General features: G+C 30.3%; 3 protein-coding genes across 9 annotated transcripts; all 3 read right to left on the reverse strand.

The window, feature by feature from the left end:
* Nucleotides 1–603: 603 nt before the first annotated feature.
* LOC113867792 (VIN3-like protein 1) lies at nt 604–8,853 on the reverse strand. Of its 7 annotated transcripts, none has more exons than XM_027503272.1 (6): nt 8,571–8,785; nt 7,564–7,631; nt 5,190–5,331; nt 3,302–4,549; nt 2,575–2,885; nt 634–2,474 (listed from the first exon to the last, which is right to left on the reverse strand). In XM_027503272.1, exons 4-6 carry the CDS (start codon nt 3,793–3,795, stop codon nt 1,285–1,287), a joined length of 1,995 nt encoding a protein of 664 aa, XP_027359073.1. In that variant the 5' UTR covers nt 3,796–4,549; nt 5,190–5,331; nt 7,564–7,631; nt 8,571–8,785; the 3' UTR covers nt 634–1,284. The 7 variants fall into 7 exon arrangements, with proteins under 7 accessions (XP_027359068.1, XP_027359073.1, XP_027359074.1 ...); XM_027503273.1 differs by having other exon boundaries at nt 657–2,474; nt 3,302–3,929; nt 5,215–5,328; XM_027503269.1 differs by having other exon boundaries at nt 657–2,474; nt 3,302–3,929; nt 5,190–5,328.
* Nucleotides 8,854–14,865: 6,012 nt separating this feature from the next.
* Nucleotides 14,866–17,823, reverse strand: LOC113867525. The gene is made up of 2 exons (XM_027502905.1): nt 17,306–17,823; nt 14,866–15,218 (listed from the first exon to the last, which is right to left on the reverse strand). The coding sequence occupies exon 1, from the start codon at nt 17,779–17,781 to the stop codon at nt 17,311–17,313; it is 471 nt and encodes a 156-aa protein (XP_027358706.1). The 5' UTR covers nt 17,782–17,823; the 3' UTR covers nt 14,866–15,218; nt 17,306–17,310.
* A 2,074-nt stretch (nt 17,824–19,897) lies between these two features.
* LOC113868109 (protein SODIUM POTASSIUM ROOT DEFECTIVE 2) lies at nt 19,898–20,893 on the reverse strand. The gene is made up of 3 exons (XM_027503675.1): nt 20,699–20,893; nt 20,451–20,526; nt 19,898–20,040 (listed from the first exon to the last, which is right to left on the reverse strand). Exons 1-3 carry the CDS (start codon nt 20,891–20,893, stop codon nt 19,907–19,909), a joined length of 405 nt encoding a protein of 134 aa, XP_027359476.1. The 3' UTR covers nt 19,898–19,906.
* Nucleotides 20,894–24,642: the final 3,749 nt, after the last annotated feature.

The raw sequence follows: 24,642 nt of genomic DNA on the forward strand, positions 1-24,642 counted from the left end.
TATATTGTGTTACTAGGTCGAGAGGGTCGACTAGATTTCTGAAACAGAGTATCTAAATCTCAATTGTATAAATAAAATTTAAAATTAGATATTTTTATCATATAATTTTTAAAAATATAATACTATAAAAATCATTATGTTATTAGCAAAAAAAAAATATTATGTTATTCATAAAATATTATTTAAGTTATTTTATAAATTACTCTTAATTTTTGTAAAAAGAAATCTTTAAATATTTGTTGTATTACACCGGTTGGATCAATTTAAGATATAACTCAGATCTGATTAAATAAGTATACTTAGTTTAACTTTCTAGACCTAAATAGAGTAAAATTAATTTCGAGAGAAGTTTATTAGGCAATCTCTATATAGTGTACGATTTTTATGACTCTTTTTTAAAAAGAAAAATTGAATAAGTTAGTTAACTATTATAAAAGTTCTTTCATCAATCCTCGTTAACTAAATCTCATTACTCATGAATTTTTCTTTCCTGAAAAAAAATAGCCCAAATTCTAGTTTTATATTATAATTATCTCGGTGAACTACATATTTTAACTCGCATTTAAATTTGAAATCTGTTAGTATGGCACTAGACGAAGAGGTAAAAATTAACTTCATTCATTCCCCTTTTAGCTTTATAAGTAAATTCAATTAAAAAGTAGCTGCAACTGTATAATCATTTCCTTAGTTTTAACATGGCTTCCGAGCCCCACACAACTACAACGTTTTCTATGTGCCAGCAACTTAAGTTACAGTTGGGTTACATGGTACAGACCCACATCAAGATAACCATAGTAGAAGTAGAAGCAGCCTTACTCTTTCCACAATGGGTGAAGCAGAGCTTTCTGCCTGCACACTAGAGAGAAGTGGGTGACAACACCAAAGATAACAAAAGAATGACAAAGGATGAATAAAATCAGCCATACATCATGTTGCTTGTCAAATGGAAGTAATGAGATGAAAGTTCAACAATAGTATCTATCGTGACTAATTTCATAATTGAAAAATAATTGCAGTAATTTAGTAAATAGCCAATTGCCTTCTACATCCTGAGACTTCATATCCAATGATCCTTTTTCCCCTCGAGGAAAAATGAGTTACTGTCTCAGCAATCATCAATGCAAATCCTTTTAGCAGGACAAAACTTGTCCCAATAAAATGAATCACGGTGAGTAATAAAAAATGCCTGTACAACGAGGCAGAAACAATTGGGGTGATTTGTCGTTTTGAATTGGTGGGAGTCTTGAAGCAATTAGCGATCTCAACTAACAGGATTCCACACCCTTAACTTGATGCAACAGCCTTATTGCAGAATCCATTTCTTCGCCTCTTGTTGGATATAATATCAGAAAAGGAATCAACTAGTTGCCCTGCCAAACTACTTGGATCATCAATCAGGGTTTGAATGAAAGTATTAACCACCCTACGTTCTTGCTCTGTTGATCTCAAACTAAACCATGTCAGCAATTTCAACCTAAACTCCTGTTTGATATGACCCTGGCATTCTAGCCAACGAATTACTTTCACACAATACTCAAAGTTTTCATCTAAGGAGAACGAACCTTCAGATGCGTGTATAGGAGATTCATTTATCAAAGTACTGTCACAATCATGGGTCTCTTCATTTGTGCTTGTTATCCTTTTCCTACCAGCATCTACACGAGAGTCAACAGCTGGCACTTCTCCAGTTGGCCCATGGTTCCAAGTTTGGGAATCACCGCTACCATGTGGTCTTGCTAAATTTTTCTCTAGATCATGAGAAGCAGCATCATCATCTGCCTCAACAGCCTGCTGCAAAGTGCAACCATTATCTTCATCCCTGGAAGACTCAAAAGGAGGTGTAAGTTCTTCATTTAAATCAGGCACTGAAACAACATTTAGATCAAGGCCCCGTGAAACTGAAGGCAGCTGCTCCTGTGGATTGCTGGGCTTGATCATTTCACTTTGCCCACAGCAATTTCTCATATCAGCACAGCAGAACCCCTCCAAGCAACCTTGTTCTTGAGCCCATGTAAGATGCAAAATTTTTCCAAGGTCTCGAACCTTAAATCCAGAGTCTGCCATTGAGGGATTGGGCTCCATTTTTGAGTCAGAAGAGCTGCCTCCATTTTGAAGATTCTCCTTTTTATGATTCATGGCAACTGATGTAGACGAATTTTTCTCCAATATCTCAACACTTTTGGTGAAACACTTGGCCTCAGAATGACCCAGGTCACCCATATCTGCAAAAGATACAATCCGAAAAGTATATTCTGTGCAAGGCTGGAGATTGGAGATAAAAATCCTCCTCTGAGATTTGGGAAACACACAAACAGGTTCTTTTGTGTGTGATTCCTCCCTACTCTTGTAATACCAGAGCTTGTATCCCTTAATGTCCTCAGAAGATGCATTTGACATTTCAATTAAAATGATTTTGACTGAGGAAGCCGTTATCTCTTCAAAAACAAACTTGCAGGCAGCGGGAAGGGAACCCTCTGTGAGTTAAAGAAATTCATCATATCACATACCACACAAATCATTGCTTGGCAAGCAAAAAGAATTTACATATATTAAAAAAGTAGTAGTAGTTCCAACCTCTGGATTCTGGATTTACATCAGGAACAGTGGCCAACCACTTATTAGCATTCTCAATAGCAAGAGAGCAGAGTTTCTGTACATCACTGGCAATGGGGAGTCTGCTGACAATGCCCCGTGCCATCTTGGCAGAAACCCCATTAACGGGACCAACTTCCTTTTCCAGTTTAGCCTTTGCCTCTTTTACCATTTCATGCAATTCTTTAAATCTTGAAGTCCCATCCAGAAGCCTGTAGCTCAAATATATCCTGTAGCACAGTACATCTACACGCCGAGCATCTTTTGCTATATTTAGTTGCTTCTTCCAACATCTGCCAGTATTAAACGTGAACCACAAATGCCATCAACATAGGGTTAAAAATTTAGTCAACAACACACAAGTTGCAAGTGTTTTAAATGTTCTCAATCAAATTAAAAGAACTGATATTGACCATAATGAAACTCATTCTTCTAGGAAACCTGGAAAAGACACATCAAGAATTGCAAAAAACTGTAGTAGTTGAAAGTCTGCTTCATTGTGGCATGCATGTCAAGTAAGTGAATGATGGACAGGAAAGGCAAGAAATATGTGCAGGTTCTTTTTTAATTTTCTTATTCAATATATACACAGCATGATAATATTTCACTGCAGAAACACACAAATCAGAATGATTCCCCAAAGCCTCACTGTAACAACAACAATAGGGGTATAATATCTATAACTCATCAGTTGAGGAAAATTACTCACCCAAGTATCCCAGTAACTTTGCCGCAAGATGCACAACAATAACCACCATCGAGTTGCATAAGTTGTCCATGATCAACAACTCCTACTTTTTCATGTTGAAGGGCACACTCGATATGGCAAGACAACCCGCAGGAGTCCCCTTGAGCAGATTCACATGTGCATACCAACCAAAGACTAGGATCCTTGTTATCATCAAAATGGTGGCAAATACAGCAAGAGCACCTTTTACAAAATGTGTCATCTTTAGATAGAACTGCTCTGCATGCAGAATTTTTACAGATCCAGGAGTTTGAATGTCCAAACTCAATAGGTGGATCTGGAGCTGGTACAAACCGCACAGGGTTTTCGCCTTTGCGTTGTTGCTTCCTAGAAGGCTGATTGCTGAGACCAGAAACCTTTTTTGAGTCCTGTTTCTTGACAATTTTACCAGTTGACTTAGTCTCAGTCATCCTGCCTTTCGAAGAAACGTTCTTTTTGTCCTTATCAAAGCACATTCGTAGAAGCTCCTTTTTTGGACCAGATTTTAGGAACTCCTGAAGGAGTTCAGAACTCCTTGAAGCATCATCTGAATGGCTATTTTTTTCTGGAGTACTTTGCACACTCGATGAAAGGCTTTGAATACCAGAAGCTGAACAGAAATAACAACCAACAGCAAAGTATGAAGAGGAAACAGAAAGGAAAATTTAACTAGAGTCAACAATGAAACTTAAACTCTTATTTAGTGTACATTAATTGAAGAGAAATAACAAACATAGCAGTTTAATCCAGAAAGAAAGTTAAATGCAACAAATAATAAATTATATTTCTCCACCAGTGAAATATGAATGGAAGGGTGATGATGGTGTAGTTCAATCTTGGACAGAACTTCATCTTTCCATAATTGACTCTATCATTCATATTAATGTAACCCTAAAGATCAACTTCAACAGAGCCTATTTGATTTCCTTTCACAAATAAAATCATGGCCCCAGTTGTTTATATTATCATCAAATTCGAACTTTTGCTGCTACTCTTGGCACATATAGCCTCATTCTCACTCTAACACCTGTGTTATTATTAGCACACATATACCCACTTTCCTTCATCACTTTTGAGCCTCATTTACAACATCATACATAGACTTAAGAATAGGGAAATCCAACCACTGGAGCAAAACTCACCAGGTTATGTTTGTTTCTACCTAATCATCATGTATGCATCAATCAGTAGTAGCTACAGCACCTGCACTAGAATACCCCATAACCCTTCCTAATTTGATAGAAGAATGGAAATAAATTATCAAAATAGTACATAACAGATGGAAACCAAGAACAAGGGAAAAGAGATAATGGATGCTGATTTCAATCCACATCGAACTCAATGTAAAAAAAAATTAAGCACTGAAATTGTGTGAATAAGATAAAAACAAAAATCTATGAATAGTTATTTCTGGAGACAAAAATTGTTTCGTAGGAGAACCCAAGAAAATGAAAAAAACCGTAGCACATTCTGTCCAAATAATGTTACATAAAGCTGTTTTATTTCTTGTACGGTAATTGTTTTATCATTTGGTCAAGAAGCAGCAGCAGCCTAAGGAGAAGAAGATCCAGAATCAAGTTCCTCAATTTGAATTGCATAGATTTTGACCAATCAATCAGATTATAAGTTATCATAAAAAAGGAGTAACAAAAATCGAGCTACCCAGAATTGGTTAAAACTATAGAACAATCTCCAAAATACATTCTGAACAATAGCGATCAAAACTTCTCGCCAATAGTTTAATCATACACAGTGAGGACATGAAGCATAAAAAATATGAACACATCAGGCATTCTAAAAGAATCCAAATACCTAAAATACTACATAGAGGAAATATAACTGGAAAAGCAGAGAATGAGAAAGCTGATACCTCATAAGCACCAGATCCTCCCTACCATTCAAAAAGAAAAAGAAAAGAGATATTCTGACAGAGTTGATACTGGGGGAGTATCTCCATAGTCAACAATGTAGCAACTCCTCCTGGAGGGGAATCCAAGACCAACGTGCAGCTGCTATAGTTTGGAATAACCCTTTATATATACTACACTCTATGGAGGAAAAAGGAGCAAGAGCTAAAGCTTTAATTTTTAATTTATTATGCACATCTCAATTAACACTGGTGCAAATCTTTATACATGTACACCATTCAAAATATTTTTATGGAATGTATTCTACATCAATCGAAACATTGAAGTATACTTAATCATCTTGATCTTTCCTGTCAGATATTTGAAAAATTGGTCCTCAATAAGTAAATAATTAAAAGTTATATTTTCTCATGCTTTAAAAGTATATCCTATGCTCGTCTTATATATTTTCTTGCAAGCAGTTACAAATAAATTTCAAATTGATATAAAATATTACGATCATGAACTAAACTATGAGAAAATATTATCCAATGGAAGATTTTCTCTGAAATTTGTGCTATAAAAAGTTGTTTAATGTGGTTTGAGAGCATGTTAGTGGAAGACAAGATAAACTATGCCCAAATACAGATTATCACCTAGTTATACAACAAATTTAAATCAAATAGCAGCAAAAGCCTAATTCCTGGAGTAATGGATCTCCAGATACAATGTGGGCATGTTGGTGGAAGACAAGGCAAGGCTAAACTATGCTCAAATACAACTAAATACCTTGTTTATATGACAAATTTGATCAAGTAGCCTAATTCTATGTCCAAGTTTGCTGGAAGACTGGAATGCCAAGTTGCCAACTTAATCAAAGCAACCATATATATTGACAGCTTGTAGATTGATTGACGTACCTCTTTTCAATGCACATAATAGTCATGCTGGGATTAACAAAAAGCAGTATGTAGTAGAAATAGATAACGTTGTAGTATATATCACTAGCACACATTAGCAGTTCTGATAAAATCCCACTATTTTTACTCTACTAAACACATGCTATTAATAAAGTATTACATGAGTGGAATGTACTTTGAAAGAATTATCTTCTGTAGAATGAGTTGTGTAATATGTGTATAAATTACTTCCAGCCAAACTTTTAATACCCAAATAAATTAAGTTGGTAGCCAACAAGACAAAGTGGGCAACAGAATCACTTTTTGAGGAGCTATCTAAGCAAGGACTAAATTCAATAATCACAACCACATATTAGCATTTATAACACTATCAAATTCTTCAATGTATACTTGAATTGGGAGGATTATGCACTTCAATTCCATAACAGAAACACACATTAATGCATTCATATTTCATACAATAAAAACAAAACATAACCGGTACACCAAAACTAATATGCTTACGGTTTCAAGGAAAAATAAATAAATGGATATTCATATTGTGAACAAACATAACAGGAAAGGTCAAAAACATATCCTGTTAAAAAAATCTCAGATTGGTTTTATCAACAATCCTCATAACCTTACCTAAGTTAGTACTGAAATCATGAGTATGTCTTATGCCAAATAATTCGTCATTATTATTTTCCTTAATAAAGTATCACAAAGGTTTCACAAAGTAAAACACTCCCATATGACAAAGGACAAGCAGTATTTTTTTTTTTATTTAGTAAAATATAATTCCAAGTAACAAAAAAGAATAATAGGGAATTAGATATTACTTTTATCCATTGCAGCCCATAGCCACAAGTACTTTCCAAAGATATATCACACTGCAGAAAATAGAATATTCTAGATTGTACATAGTATTCAGCTTTCATGTCATCTTATTACTCCATTTTAAGCTCATATTTACAATATACTGCATCAAATGAGCCAAACAGATTTCATGTTTGGGCCAAGAAAAGGAAAAAAATTCTGATGAAGCACTCACATAAAAGTTACAAGGCAAAAAACCATGAGGCTATAAAGTGATAATAATGGTACTAGAACAAAGGCTTTCCAATAAGAAGTCACTTTCAAAATTTAAACTATACAGTGGATTGCGACTACAGAAAAATTAGCCCTTATCAGGGAAGAAAGCAAAAGAAACTGTATAATTAGAATACTGTAAAACATGTAGCAGTGTGTTTGTCAGTAGCAACTAGCAAAACACTCATAAGATAAGAGAATCATCATTAGACAAATCACACAGTACGCATCTTTCCAAAGTCCAATTTCAGCAGGCATTTAAAATCAAACCCATGTTAGATTAGAAAACTGCTAGCGCACACTAAGCGTTCAGCCAGTCAGTATCACGTACAGAAAGGGAAAACAAATTGTAGCAACTTTTAAGAATACTGAAAGACCAAACTCAAGAAGAAGCTCAAAAACATACCTTTAGCAGGGAACTTCTCTTCCAAATCCATTAGCAACCGATGAATACTGCAATTGAACAGCCGTTCTCTGACAAGCAGAGAAAAATAGCATTACAACGGTGTTTAGGCTATCGCAATCAGCAAATGAATGTCATGAATAATTACTTCACTCAATTCCCAAATGGACAAAAAACGGAATCATTGTAGTAAAATCTATATTTTGGCATCACACGACAGTATTTATCCAAAGCATTAACATAACTTCTACCTTGCTTAAGTTACCGATTCAACTTTCAAAAAGATGAACAACAAACAACTATTATCAAACATTTGAAAATTTTATTGGATCGTTCACTTTCATTTAACTAGCAACAAACTAATGATTTACCATGAGAGGGTGGAACCACCGTTCAAATACACCAATAACACGATGTAACTCATGAATTGAATACATTAAACTAGCAAAACATACAGAGCATAAAACTTAAGAGTACATGACACCAACCATAAAATATTAATTGCAACATCAGATTCCTAATAAAACTGTATTATCTAACCCATTTTAATTTAAATCCACATTGCCTCGTGGAAAAGATCCCATTGAAATCAGCAATCAAAAAAAATCTTATTATTATTATTATTATTATTATTATAAATAAATTCCGAAACAATATAAAACAAAAAGAGATATATAAATGAGAAACCGAACGTAAAAGGAAAGCAGAATTAAAACAAAGAGCACAAATCACGATTTAACCGTTTTTCTAACATGCATTTGCGCACATTAACAATCGAAGAGAGGCTCCGTGTTATTTTTTTATTTTTTTCAGTTTTATGAACAAAAAAATTTAATAAAGAAAAAAATAATAAAGCGCGTTTATGCGAAAATCACGGTGCAGAAGTTAAGATAAGGAAGAGGAAGCGGAGAAGGTGGAAAACGAAAACGAATCTGCCAAGGAAAAGGAATCGAGAAAACAAATTAGAAAAAAAGGAGGAAAGGAAAGAGTGATTTGAAAGAACCACTGACCTGAGAGAATGGGGAGAGAAATCAAGGGTTTATGGTCATCAATCTTCAGCGACACAAGCGTTATGGTGGTGGTTGTTAGTTTGTGTTGTTGCGTTTCGATACAGAAAGAGAAGAGCTAGTTCAACTTGTACGACTCGCTCACGTTTTAGGGAGGGAGGAAGCTCACGCGCGAAGAGTGGCGCGTGGAAATGGTGGTAGTTTGAAGTGTTCGGTTTTCTCTGTGTGGATGCATGGGTATGGATAGCCCTCAGCTGCTCCTCCAACTTTTTATTGGAGATAATATATTAAACAAATATGTTTTTTGTTGTTATATTTCATCCAATTTTAATTTTTAAAAATAGCTTTTTATCTTTTAAAAGTTTGACATTTTAGGAAAATATGTGATTAATTGAGAGATTATTGCATATTAATTTTTTATTATACTGCAATAGTAAAAGAGATTAAAAGTGTTAAGTTTTATAAAAATATAATTGAATTAGTTTCTTTAGTAGAAAATTTTTTCTATACAATATATTTGAATTTTGGATTTTATTTAAAAATAAATATATAACAAACTAATTATATATTAGTACTCTCCTTACACTTTTTTTATGTAAAGAATGTTAATAATACAGTTTCATATATGATTTGTTATATACTAAAATTTGTAAAAAAAAAATATACACATGAGGAAGAATTTTTGAAATATTAATTGAGAAATTAAAAATTATTAATTATAAACAAGTCACGGCAATACCCCGATCATTAATTTTATTATAACATCAGTCTAAATTTAATAAGAAATGATCATTAATTTTTTAATTGAAATACTTTTTAGTAAATTCCAAAATTATTGAAATAAAATGAGTCGTGTAATAAATAAAATAAGTTTATTAAAGAATTGAAAAATAAATACAATATTTAAAGTATGTTAAAATTATGAAAATACATTACTATAAATTTAATAAAGGACTTTATTTTAAATTTTTAAAACAATGTCCAAAGAATTTCAGTTGTATTCCATTTTATAATAATTCTTAATATTTATGAATAATAAAAATACATCGTTATTCATTGATATTTATTCGGGTCATTGTTTCGTTTTATCACACCAACTAGTCGTTTTCAGTTTTAAAATAAGTTTGATGGACATTAATGCCCCTTTCTTGAAAATTTTAAAAGCATCCAATCCAATTCACTGCATCTGCATCTGTTTTTGCTTTTGTTTTACGTAATCCCTATCAACAGCTGTGCTTGTCAACGAAAGAGATTGAACTCAATAACCAATGCCAAACAAATTGGTCATTAACTTTTCTAAAGAAAACATTGTTTCTTTTACATTTTTATAAATTTATTATTTTCTCAAAATTAGTCGAATAAGCATATGCTAAGCTATTTTGAATTTACCCTTAAATTGTATTTTTGAATCTTTGTTTTTAAATATTTTTATAGAAATTACTACTATTTTTATCTTGGTTATAAAAAATAAATGTTCATTTTTTAAAATATTAATTATTATTTTTATATCTTTATTTATTGTAAGATTTGAGTTAACAGGACACTTTTATTCCTTTATACTAAAAATAGACTCATCTAGTTTTTCACATGAGTGAATATATTAATAAATGTTCACTTTGATTATTTATCATTCTGTGTATTTTTAATTTAGAATATATAATTACTCTTTATTAACATTAATGATAAGTTATTTATTTTTAAAAATTAAAGAAATATATTTTAAGAATGATTTGTATTCTCGTCAAATCACATAATTTTCTAGCATTTAATGTAAAATTTTATTTTTATTTCATTTAAAACACAATTTCTTGAATTTAATTTAATTTCATATATTGATATATTGTATTAAATTAAAATATATATTTTAGATGAACAATTTCTTAAAGTTGAATCTTTGAAATGATGATTATTAAAACTTAAACAGTTGAAAGATAAAAGTTTGAAAGCAAAGTTCAACAATTGATAATGATTCAATCAAACTCAAATTAAAATAATTGAATGTGTGATGTCTGGTGCTAAAAAATTTAGTGTTAAGTTTGTGTTATGTTTGACTCTAAGGATTCCATGAAATGTGCATGATAGTGTAGAGAATGTTGTAACTCGATCATAAGAACCATGAAAATATGTGTACGATGTTTGAGGAATCTGATACAGATTGTAGATGACAGAGATTGATTTGGTGGGATCAGCCTCTGTTTGAGAAAACTAAAATAAAAGAATAAATGAAGGGAAAGAGAGTGTAGATGACAGAGATTATTGGCTTTTCAGGTTTCATGCTCTCACCATTGCATGGAACAGAGATTCACCAATAAAGCTTTTGGCCTTATTCTTACAAACTCTTTTTTAGAAATTAAGTTTTATAAGATTTTTTATCTATTTGCTTAGAACATGTAATTGATTCTGCGATAACTTTTTTAAAACAATCTCCTCAAGTGATGGTAAAGCATCACTAAACATGTGAATAATAACGGGTAAGAGTTAATTCAGCTTACCATGCATATAATTTAAAAGAATATTTTATAAAATATATTTTTAAATTTTAATTATTATTTATTAAAATGTATAATTGTAAACTAAACAAACACCAACACCATTTTCTTTCATATATATATATATATATATATATATATATATATATATATATATATATATATATATATTCCAAATCTCATATTTAATTTTACAAACTTCACTACCTATATATTGTTCTAAAAAAATTATTTATAATTAAAATAAACTAGTTCATTTAATGACTCTTAAAATAAATGATTTCATTAACTCAATTTTAAAATAAGCGAAAATTTATTTATCATTTTAAAATGCAATATTTAAATCACACTTTCTATCTAATTTTACAAATTATGTTGATTTCACTAATTTCTAGGATGCTTTTCTTTTTAACGTTGTATTTAACTAAATTTAAAACATATCTTTGAGTATTACTTAAAAATATTTTTATTATTAACGAATTTATTGGACAATTAATAGAAAAATATCAGTGGTACTCACGTCATTCGATCTGTCTTAAATATATTTTAATTAATAAAAATCATCTTAACAAAATTTTAAAAATACGATGTGGATAAATAATAACCAAACGGATAACATCGATTAAAAAGGATAAAAAAAAATTTATATTATTTATTAATTAAAATTATATTTTTATTTTAATAATATTTATATTTAATTTTATTATAATTTATCAAGATAAAATTTTAATTAACCAATAACAACTAAATCACTTAAATTTAAAAAGTATACATTAAATTTATGCGTTAGAAAACACTAAAATTTATAAATTAAATAATTATTAAAAATTAATCAATGATGAAAATATTATAAAAAAAAAACTTAAAATGAGTGTATTTTTAGATCAGACAGATGAAAAAAGATATTAATAAAAATGAAAAAAAAATATTAACAACATTTTTTAAAAAATTAATGGATTGATTAATTTTTTAAAAAATTATTTTGAGGTGGGGGTCGTAGCCCTTATAGGTTGTGGGCAGCACCTGCAGGAAAAAAATGTACGTTAAGCAGTGATTCCTGACCTCATTGGTAGGTGTATTCCCCGCGCTATTCGTTGCGCGTCAACGTAACACTATCCAAAAATTATTATTATTTTTATTTTATTACAAAAATTACACTCATATTTTCTGAAATTAATAATAATTATACTTAGATTCTACTGGATTCAATTTTTACATTTATATTTGTTATTTTAAATATATTTTTTTTATTTATTTCTATGTTTTCTTTTCTAACAAATTAGTTCATCTGCATGCGTGATATCATCATATTTGAAAGCACACACAATAATACATTGAAATAAATAATATAGAAGGATTTTTTTAGTATGAAAATATAAAAATATATATAAGATTTTAAGAAAATTATAAAAATATAATTTTAAAAAATAACCATTTTTTTAAGCTTAAAAAACTGTCATGGACAATTTTTTAGAGTTTAATTTTTTTTATTATTTTTTGAAAATTTGCTCTTAATGATTATTTATTCTTTTTATAAAAATGCTAATGGTGATATAAGAATCATCAATTTTAGTTTTCTATAATTTTAAATTATTTATTCATAAATCTCTCTGCATGCACTAAAAATTGTCATTAGTAATGTTTTAATTTTACATTTCTATAATTTTTTTTAAAATAATATTTTAATATATTGTTTTTAAATATTATATAAAAACAGAAAATTTGAATATAAAATCAGGGAATTGTTTTTTCAAGTATTTTAATACATTCTTATTTAGTGGCATTCAAAACTCAAATATATGTAGCAAAAAAATATTTAAAATCAAGAAAATTACATGTCAACAAAATAATTTTGGCGTGTCCAACATTAATTAGTGTGTTCTGTCATTTAACTGTAATGTTAAGGTAATGTAGTCACTAATACATTTAACTGTAATGTTAAGGTAACGTAGTCACTAATACTTTGTGCAAGTGATACAAATTATAATGATTAATTATAAATTGAACTGACATATTTACTTGTAATCAGAACACATATTCTACAAAATATAATGTTACAATTGAGGTCGAATTTTAATACTGTAAAGTTCTCTGAACACACATACTCTACAAAATATAAACTCAAAATTTTGGTTAAAAATGTATCATTTTTATTAATTAAACAAATATTGGTCTGCAAATGTTGTTTTCAAAGAGAGAACAGTATTTTGTCGATGATTTAATTGAAAAATTACAAAAGTAACTTTTTTAGCAGTGATTACAAAAGTGATTTTGATATTGCAACTTTGATCCAAAATCTCAAGGCCATTGGTACACTGTTAGAAAGTATTATCAAATGTTTTATGAAGTTATCTATAAAAATTGTCTTATTTAATATTTCACGAAATGAGTGTTTAAAATAACTACTATATAATACCTACTTAGTTTGATTAAAAATTCACATGATCATTTTCTTGTTATTAATATTTGTGCTTAACTAGTTCTTAAACATAATTGTTACGTCTAAAGGAAAATGACATAATTCTTGTAGCTCCATTCTTGAAATCATCAAAAATTTATATTATATGCGAGATTGTATATAATTAGTTGAATTTTTCACTTGTTTTTATCTATTTGATATTTTATTAACTCAATTTATTAAAATATAAACAATAAATTTACTTTTTACAGGTGTATATGTTGAGTATTTAAATTTATGTTTGTCTATCTTTATCCTATGCTATTTAATATTTAATATCTGGAATACATTAAATTTTTTTATAAAAATAAAGAAAAAATTAATAAAAATATGACACAAAGAGTTTACAAATTTGATAACTTGATTATTAGGCCAATCACGTATTAACAAAAGAATAAATGTTAAGAGTGAATTTTATAAGACAAGAAAGAAGAAATACAATTCTAACTTTTTATGGGCTCGATCCAAATTTATGAAAAATAATTCTATGAAGAGATAAAAACTTGAATCAAATGCTTATAATATATATCTTAAAAGTGGCTTGCAGCAATACCTTTTGATTATGAATTGAACTAATAATTCTTGACATATATTGTTAATTTTTTAAAAAAATTATAAAGATTTAAAGTAGTCTTGCATTCTAAATTTATCTTTAATAAAATATTAATATTCAGAAAAAAAAAATTTAAAATATATTTTCATTTAACATTATTTTATGAAATAATAAATCATAAATATTATTATAAAATAAATAAATAAATAAAATTTTAAAAATACTTTAAATAAGACATGAAATTATTCATTTAAATTCAAATAAAACATAATAATTAATTTAATTTTAATATAATATGTGTATATATATTAATGTGAACAAATAAGTATGAATATATTATATTTTCATAATTTATATTTTTCAAATATTATGAGAATTTTTTATACATAAAAGCCTAAACCTACTATAGATATTTAACATGTATAAAATCTATTTTCATTCTTAGTTACATTTCACTCTTAACTTGACTAATGAGTATTGTATTAAATAATTTAATTTGTGTATTATTGTATATTAATTTATTATATATAAAATTTTATTAATTGCAAATTTATTGTGGCAAAAATGAACATTGGATAAATAAGAAAAAAATCTAAGATAACATTGTATCTCAAAGCATGAGTCGAAATCGTACATAACACTGTTTATTTCCTTCAAACTCGGAACAGGGTGGCATCAAATCCTTATACATGTCGGTCCAAGGTGAGTTCCCCACCTAACACCAATTTCAATTTGTTCCTTAACATCGATGTTATATAATCGCAATACACTCTTTATTTTTATTCTTTCATCTTCTACAAGCACATATTTAGGCTATCATTCAGCCAAGAAGAAAGAGGGACATATTTGCACGGCATTGACTTTGGAAAGGCAAGCCATCCTATACTACATTATATTATACTATACTACATAGATGGGCAACAGAGAATATTTAATAAAAAACATCCAAAGTGGCCTTATTAACTAGTCCAGCGAGTAACGTGACCATCAAGTGATATCAAAGTAGATTCGACTTAGCATAAATACGATTATACAAAAGCACTATCTTGCAATATTATACATAACACGAGCGGCTTTTGAATTATCTGCACTTAGTGGACGCTATCTCATTACATAACACACGAAGGCTGCGAATAAGTAGCTAATACCCTGCATAAAGGAAGATAAGATGTCAAAATAAGATGAATTCGGTAGACTACAAAAAGATGAAGGCAGTTAAAAACGAAAGAAAGAAAGAATGCCTTGACCGTAACTAGTCTAGCATATTAAATATCATAGTTCATAGTAAGTCAACTAAAACAGATTCTGAGATTTAAAGCAACCTTTTTATCAATGCACCTAGAAAGAAAATATAGTAACAATATTTTATAATAAGAAAAGAAAGTTTGACATCTCAGTCCTGTATTCCCAAAAGAGCATGGGAAAAGGAATATGCACCAAACAACCGTGCATGGCTTCAGCATGAAGTTTTCTTATGATGCGCATATGTCACAAACAACTGAATACGCTCCCTTTCTTAGATTGAAGGAAGATTCTAGAATCTGCTGCAAAGCTCATATTCTAAAGCTCAGCGGGTTTCCCTTTGTCTGACAAATGGAGCTTAAGCACGGTTAAACATTGGAACAAGAACCACAGAGACATGAAGCAAGACATTCGGAAAACTGTGGGTCTATGAAATCAGCCAAATGGACAAAATACTTCAGAGCTTAAACGCAGCTCCGAACCTATGAAGAGCCAGACAAAGTCCATGTAATAGTCACTAATCAAGTGGATCTAACTAAATAAAGTAAAGTAAGCAAGTCAAATTCTTGTACGGTAGTTAGTAGATACGGTAAAGGTGGAACTGGAAAGAGTATCTCAAAAATATTGTGGGCAAGCCAACGCCAAAAAGCCAAAGCAAATATCTAAATGGTGGAAACAAAAAGATCCCGTTGACAGATTTAGTATGTGCCACTGCCAATAGAAAGCTAAGAGGAATTGCCAGAATTTCTTTTGCAATTTACCTAACTAGACAAGAACAGGAACAACTATACTAAAAGAGTGAAGAAAATAAATAAACATTAAATTCCACCAATCCACATAAATCATTTATCAGTAAAATTATAGGATAGGACAACAAAGACAATAAGGTTAATTGAGAAAAACCATTGATAGTGTAACAAAATAATTTTATAAAAAAAATCAGATAAACATTCTCATACAGCACCAAAAACCTTCAAGCAGGAATACTAAATAAAATTGAGGGTGACAGTAGACAATGGTATAATAAAAACAGAAAAAAGTTAGAATTATTTCAAAGTCTGATATCAACTAATACAACAGAGAAAATAAAGCATAATTAACCCACTACAAAAGCTTTTGCCAGCCTTAACAAAAACTTACTGCAGTACTTCATGTTGAAGAAAAGAAAAATTTGTCGGCACAAAACAATCCATAAAAAATTAATCGAAGCTTAGATAACAAGTAAAATCATTCATAATAATTGCTATCTTTTTAATCATACTAATACAAATCCAATCACGTTACCAATATTCTCTAAAGCTTAATGATGATATTAATATACTATGTCTCCAAAAACTAAAACCTAGAGAAAGGCCAATGTCGGTTTGTAGTTCTAATCAACACATTGTCTAAAAGCTACCAATCAGATTCATGATATAAAATCCCTGAAAGTGAAGACGATAATAGTAACCAACAAAGTAAAATTCAATATTTTCATGGCCCCATGTCAGCATTTTGTTTTTGCAATGTAACGAGCCAATAGTTGAATAGCTCAAGGCATGAAAATGAAAGCACTATCTAACATTAGAGCTCTCTCTGTCATTCTATCCCTATCTAAAGCTTTATTCTCATTTACATTACAACACAAAAGACCACCAAATGAAAAGAATAACCAAATCAAACAAAAATTATATATATGAAAACGATATTTCTAACGTGTGGCATTGGACAGACAATAAGAACCTATAATTTTTTGCTTTTATCAAAAATCATATTATATCACTAAATTTAGCGCATTAATAACATTAAATACTACAATTTTTTAATAAAAATTACTGTTTATTGATTTTTTATAATGTTTTCTTTAGAAAACCTTAGAAAAACTTACATAAAAAGGGATAATTTGAAATCAAATTTGCATATTCTCACATATTATAAATTAGATTCGCATGTAACTAAAACTCAAGGTTCTCTAATTAAGCATCATGAAGGTGCAAAAAATAAAACAAAACCCTTACCTTCTCACGAAGCAGAGTGCTGGCCCTCGCATGCGGGGCTGTCATCGAAATTCTTCGAGGGGTACTTCGCCGTGACCATGCCGACTTCGAAGACGATGTCGTCGCCGGAGGAGCGGATTCCGGTGATGGACCACCACTTGAAGAACGCGCGAACCCTAATTCCGTCGAGCCCCGCGATTTGCCCCTTCAAGATCTTTCCGGTGATGGTGTCGGAGTAGGTGGCGACGTAGTTGTCTGGAGGGAGTGTGATCTTGCACGCGCCACCGAGCCGGACGGAGAAATCGCCGGAGGTTTCGTTGACGGCGTATCCCAAGACGGTGGTGGCGGGAAGAAGACCAACGGGGAAGCCGTAGTTTGTAAGCTCCACGTGAGCCGGTGATGGCTTTGATTTAAGGGTTTTAGGGTTAGGGTTTTGCAACGAATCGGATATGAGATTCAGCAGAAGCGCGAGCAAGACGAGAATTTTTGGATTCATTGTGATTTTTGTTTCAATCCAATTTTTTTTCTTTTAATTTTCCTGTGTATATATTATGTGAGAAAATGAGACAGATATTTTTATTATTTATTTATTTTTTATTTGTCAATTTTCTGTATCTGTCACGAGAATAACGAGACTTGATGAGGGTATATGATAATCTATAGAAGAATCTTTCAACACGTAACGGAAAAAACGACTTTCTCATTTGACTTTTTTTGTCATAAATTGGGCCTGTGATCGCATCTAGATTGAGGCCCACCTTATCTAATGAGCCTAGCCCAAACATGAATGTATGGAGGAACCAAAAGAAATCAATAGATTCATTTTGGTATGTGTTTTCAAACTATTTTTGGGTCTAATTAATTTGAGTAAATTCCAGCGAGTCCACTTAATTAAACTTGTTTTACTTAAGGATATATTCAATAAATTGTTATCACATAAATCATTAAGATTTAGACACAAATTTTAATAAATTTAAAAAAGGTTATTTTAATAAATTACATTGACATAAGCCAAAAAAATCTTACAAGAGTTGCAAATTATTTTTAAAAAGTTTCTGTTAGCTCTTTTAGATGCTTCCATAAATGGGTAAAAGTTCTTTCAACATCTAGTATTTTCATTCATAGAATCACAACTCAAACTTAAGATCTTAATTAAGAAATATCAGGTTCCTTGTCGCTTGTACAACAAGCATTATAAATGTGACATGTTACTGGGTTGATTGATTTGTAAAATTAACAACTTTCCAAGCAAATTCCATTGACGTGGCTAAAAAGTTAGAGGTGGATCTATCATATTAGCATTATACATGTCCCTTGTCCTTTATAATTGTTGCACATGTCCTACAACATTACGCTACAAACAAATTTAGCCCTCTAATAGTAAGAGATACCGTTCTCTTTTCCTCAATTTTTTTGTCTCTCACTGCTTCCATGTTTTATATAAATTGCGAAGCAACCACAAAGCTGTACTTGTGTGTTTTTGTTCTCTATGATGTTTTGTAACATACTAACATGGGGGCTCAGTAGCGTGAGAAGAAAGGCAAAAGGAGAGAAGGTAAGTACAAAATTATTTCATGGTGACGGCTACATTAGGCATGTCAGTGAAGCTATTCTCCCTCGTGGGTCTGCTGTATCTGTGTTCAGCAATAAGCAGATTTGCTTGTGATTCAATTCAACCTCTTTTAGTTTAGTCAGAGTACATAAGCAAAAAAAATGGAGCCTGTTGTATGGTCATAATATAATTAATTATGATTTTGAACTTGAGAGTGAGAGTAATTATAGAGTTAAGTTTGAGTAATCCATTTGTATAAAATATTTTATACAATTTAAATTTGAGGTACGTTCACTTATAATGAATCTTAAATTTGAGCTTATATTTCACGTTTGAGGAGTTTTTTTTTCCCATTGCTTGAGTTTGTACTTATTTTCTTAAATTTATTTCAGTGTTATAGGTCTAACTTTTTTTTTCTTTTTTAATTTAGATCCTTGAAATTTTCTATATCTGACCAACCATGTTATTGGTTAAAGCAACATAAAACTTTTACTGAAAACAAAACTAATTGTGCATTCAAATTGAATTTATTTTGTTTGCTACAAAGGGCACATTTTTGTTTATTAATTCAAGTTAGCAGAGAACCGTACATAATGAATCTTCCTTTTAATCTTTCTACCTTATTAAATCATATGTCAGTATTATCACTGGCCTTAAAAAGTTCTGGTCACTGCTATAGTACTATTAGTTTCAAGTTTCCCCCGGCATATATTTGTGATCTGGGAAATAAATTTGAAGCGCAAGCTCCTAAAAAGTGTTAAAAATAACAAAAAATGCCAAGTATAATATGATTCTTTTGGAGGGGTGCAACTTGGTCACACAGAAGTGAAAATTTAATCATTAATTCTATGGCCATATATATGAACCTTCACAATCGATACACTTCAGTTTTTTAAATTTGGTTTCAAGCAGAACAATTAATGGAGCTCGGCATGGTAATGATGGTATTAATATTATACACTGTATACAACAACAAAAAGAGACAGAAAAATAAGAGCTCCTTGATTCTACTTCAACTTTAGTCTTTGTTGAATCTGCTGAAGATGGATGCAGTGTCCAAAATTATTCCTTAATTACTAGCACGTGAATTCCAAAGCTCAGCATTTTTCACCTTAGATACACTTTCCAACACTTCAAAGGGAAGAATATCGCCCATGACTACGACCATTTTGGTTTCCAGATCCACCTTGTAAGAGCTCACTCCTGTTGAAATTAAGTTATTATGAATACATACATATACAAAGCAAACTAAATACAATCATACCACATACTGAAAATAAACAATAATAATGTTGACTTTTTTTGTAGATGTTGTCAAAAGGAGTGGTTAACATAATCTCTCTCCTCTAGTGGACATTTGGGCAACCCCATTCATCTTAATGTTCAACAATATCTGACAGAATTTGGCTTAGCTTCGAATGAAATTTAGAAAAAGAACACCAAACATAAGCACAAAATTGAAGAAAGATAAAGCAAAAGGCTTACATGCCTATCACTATCACTACCACTACTAGTAATGTTATATCATATAACCTTTTAGTCTTTTTGTGACAGTTAAATTGAGCCAAAAAGCTTTTTTATGACATGAAAAAAATAAATGGCAATATGCTCACCTTCTAACTTTGAGATATGTTTCTCAACTTTTTTTGCACAGCCATAGCAATGCATGGACACCCTCAATATCACTATCTACATATTTGGTCAATAGGAAGATATTAGATTAACTAATGCAAGAAGCTGTCTAATATAATATCAAACGTGTTTTCTTTTTTCATTTGGTATGAAAGAAAAATGACTGGTATTTCAATAGAAACTTCATAGTGAGAGTAGGAAAAAGAAAGAAAGACAAAAAAGGCCTCACCTGGGGTTTCAATTGAAAAGCCAATGTTTGCTTTCCAGCTACTACATCCTTCAATCTTAGTTTATGATCACTGCCACTTACAATTAAGGGCTTAGTCTCAAACTCATCTTCAAGTTCCATGGAGTTCATGCAAAAGCAAGTGTTTGAACCCGAAGAAAGACAGAATGTGTCCAACATCCTTCCCAGTTTCCCCATTTCAACCTCTTATTCTCAGGCAAATGCAAATCTGAATAGAAAGAAGGGTTCTGTTCTAACAACTAAAAAATCCTCCACATAAGTCTAAAGTCTCAACCAAAGAAGGGTAGGAAGAATATCTTATATATTATTATTAAGGAGGAGAGAGACATAAGGGGAGTGGGGTAACAGTGAAGCTTAAGGTCAAATTTTATTGGGGAAGCCAAAAGCAGCACAAAACCCAATGAATTTTACGAGGAATAACAATAGAAAATAGATTCCAGTGTGGTTAGAGATTGTCGTGTGATGAACCACCAAACACTAGGCCAAAGTTACCAAACCATCAAGGACGCAACTAGGATGACATTATTTGTCACACACTATGACTACAAATCTTTTTATCAGTCACAACTCACGAATCTTAGTTATTATGAATTGGATGATCGGTGCAGTGTGTTTTCAAAACAAATTAAAAGAATTATTAACGTGCATTTAATGTAAAAGTTGAGACTAATAATATTTAAACGCGAGTTTATACCCATTCAAACGTAAATATAAATAAGTGATTTTGTGACTGGAAATACATTATAATAAATTTTAAATAACGCACTATGTCATCTCATAATTATCCTTAGAACAAACCCACTAGTGTCATAAAAGGAGACACATGACTATGGAAGAAACTGATGCGTATTAAAAGAGGAGAAACTTGTCACATGATCAAGAATTAGAAAATTAAAAGGAAGAAACAAAGGATCACACAGGACAGGAAGTAGTAATGAGAAACTTTATTTGTGAATGTGATGAGGCTTAGCCCAATTTCGAGGAAAGGAATATGTATGTAGTGAGCGATTTTATCATCCAAATTAATAATAAACTATAAGCTTTGAAACAAGAGAATAAGCGTGCCACATATTCTTAGCAGTTCGGACGATTGTATTAGTGCACTGAAGTTGTCTCGTGTTGATACAAAGTGTAGTAAACAATCTTCACAGAGATAGTGCACAGTGATGCATTGGCAACAGAGATGAATCGGATAATCTATAAAACCATTTAAAAACAACTTAGAAACACTAGGTGTCTAGGTGACAAATCACTCTCTATCTTTGGACCTAAATCATTAGAAAATATACTTGATTGAGAGACTTTGCATGCTTAACATTCTAGATTAGCCATTATAAAAATTTGAAGGATTTAATTTTTGACTCATAATAACTTCCTTATACTATTCTCCAATCGTATAGTGTTAAATATATTATTAAAAAAATTAAATCATTACAACTATTACTTGAAAAACACTTAATAATGTGTCATGTGATTATAGTATTATAAAAAGGTTATCGGTGCATCGTATTTAATCTCAAATTTAAATGCATGGGGCAAAGAGACAAATGATGGAGTAAGTAATTGAGACCCATTGAGACCCAAATGAGAAGCTATGGACATCTTTGCCTTCACATTGACTATATGATGGTGCAAGATGGGACATGCGGTAATGCATTATTGGATGCCATGAGATAAGAAGCGTTTACAAATTATTGACTCATTGAATAATTGTGTTAGATAAAGACTCTTTTATTACAGGTTGGTCCATGTGACAGTGGAACCTTTCAATGGAAGCAGAAGGAGAATTTTGAAAAACAAATGCTAAGGGCTAATTCATGTGTCAGGTTGAATGTTAGTCACATGAATTTTGCTTTTGCATGGATAGATAGAAGGAGTCACTTCACTGGGACTAGGAGGAGATAGCACTTGTGTCTCCTTTAGCTTTGTAAGATCAAACATATTGTAACGTATTCACAGCATTTAGAATGGAACAACCTTGCCTAATTTATATAAAAGACTATAAGTATATGTAGAAGCATGTGTTCATGATATATAGTGGGTGATGTGACATTTCGTTGTTTGTTGGCTCACAAAAGGTTCCACTAGGATAGTCCATACTCCATAGCTTGTTAGTTGCTACATATGTAGCTATAAGTCACAACAACTGGTATTTTTATTATTGGAAAATAAATCATTTATCGATTTAATCTTCTAAATTTAAATATTGGCAATTTAATCTTTACAATTTTGCCAAATTTAATTATCACATATATTTGAGTTTAGTAGTGTGTTAGTACGGTTTTATGTTATATTAAAAAAAATACATGACTAACAATTTTCCATTTGTAAAAAATATATATTTATTTATTTTTAGTTAAAAATTATATTTCATTTTAAGACATAAATATCGTTATAAGAGATCATTAAATAATCTAAAATCTTGCTTAATTTTTATCACTTATTTTACTCATTCTTTTCATTTTTTCAAACTAAACAAGATTGTAACTGATCTGGTTTCCAAATTTTCACAATTATTCTTTTTAAGGTAACTTACGAACGCCACAGTTTTTACTTTGTTTTTTTTTAATATATCTTTTGATAAGCCATTTGGGAATATATAGAAAGCATCCATCATCTTAATTATCATACATAAAAAATTAGATGTCACATAAATAAAATATTTTAATTTAAATTCACTATTAATATTTTTTTCTCTGTAATCCTATTATGAATTATCAGCAATTTTTTTACTTTATAATAAGTAATATAAACATTATATTTATAATGTATTCTAATTAATAAATAATCTAAAAAAATTTATATTTACAATATTTCTTTCTTTTTTTGTTTGTCGTGACCAAGATGTTGTTTGTGATTGTAAACCCTGTGCAACGCGATCAGTGACATCAAAACTCAGGACCATTCAGGCCTGATTTTGAAGGTAGTTTAGAGATGCGATCACCTAGAGCCCAAGCTTAAAAGAGGGCCCAAAGTAAAAATTGTGTCCTACTTTCACTTGAAAAAAAATTTCAGCTCTTATAGTTTGCAGTTGGAAAAAATAGAAAAAATAAAAAGACTTTTTAATTTTTCGCATCTCACTTTCTATAAATGTTCGACTCATTGACTTCTGTAAACTCAAAACTTCATTTAATTCCAAAATTTTACTATTCTTAACATTAAAGCTCATGGAAAATTTTAGTTTTCTCAAAAAAATTAAATAATTATTGAGTTTGTCAAATTTGCAAATTATTATCTAAATGTTTTAATCACTTATAGAATTTATTTTACGGTCCCGATGATTATATCATCAACTGAAATAAGTTTTTTAGAGTTAAAGTTAATCAAAACTTACCTAAAGTCATCAATGTCACAAGAACCGTTGAATAGTCTCACAATTTTATCAATCGATAAAGAATTTTTAAAAAATATTAATGTTAATGTTATCATTAATAATTTTGCATCTCGAAATGCTTGTAGAATCTATTTTTTTTATTTTTTTGTAGTTAATTATAACATAAAAGTTGTTTGAATGAAAAATATTTTTTTTATAATTTTATTAGAAAAAATTATAGCCCCTTAAAAAAAAGTATTATTTTAATAAAATTATTAATATATACTTTTATTTTGTTTATTATATTGTATAATTTTTTTAAAGGACCCTAATTTTCTATTTTGCCTAGGGTCTCAAAAAGTTAAAAAACGGCTCTAAATCCATTCACACACATGTCAAAACTCAGGTCCATTTCACACACATGTATGCATAGAATAAGATGTGCTCATAAATATAACAAATTTTCTTTTCTCAACAAAAATAGGTATAGCAAAATATATTTTGGTCACCCACATGACCTGACCTCAAGTAAAATTATTATTATTATATTTTGGACATACTTGACATTTTACTTTAGCATATAAAATTTATTATTTTACAATGAAAGACTTAG

Source organism: Abrus precatorius, unplaced genomic scaffold (assembly GCF_003935025.1).
Source record: "Abrus precatorius isolate BTA unplaced genomic scaffold, Abrus_2018 Scaffold5, whole genome shotgun sequence".
NCBI lineage: Eukaryota > Viridiplantae > Streptophyta > Magnoliopsida > Fabales > Fabaceae > Abrus > Abrus precatorius.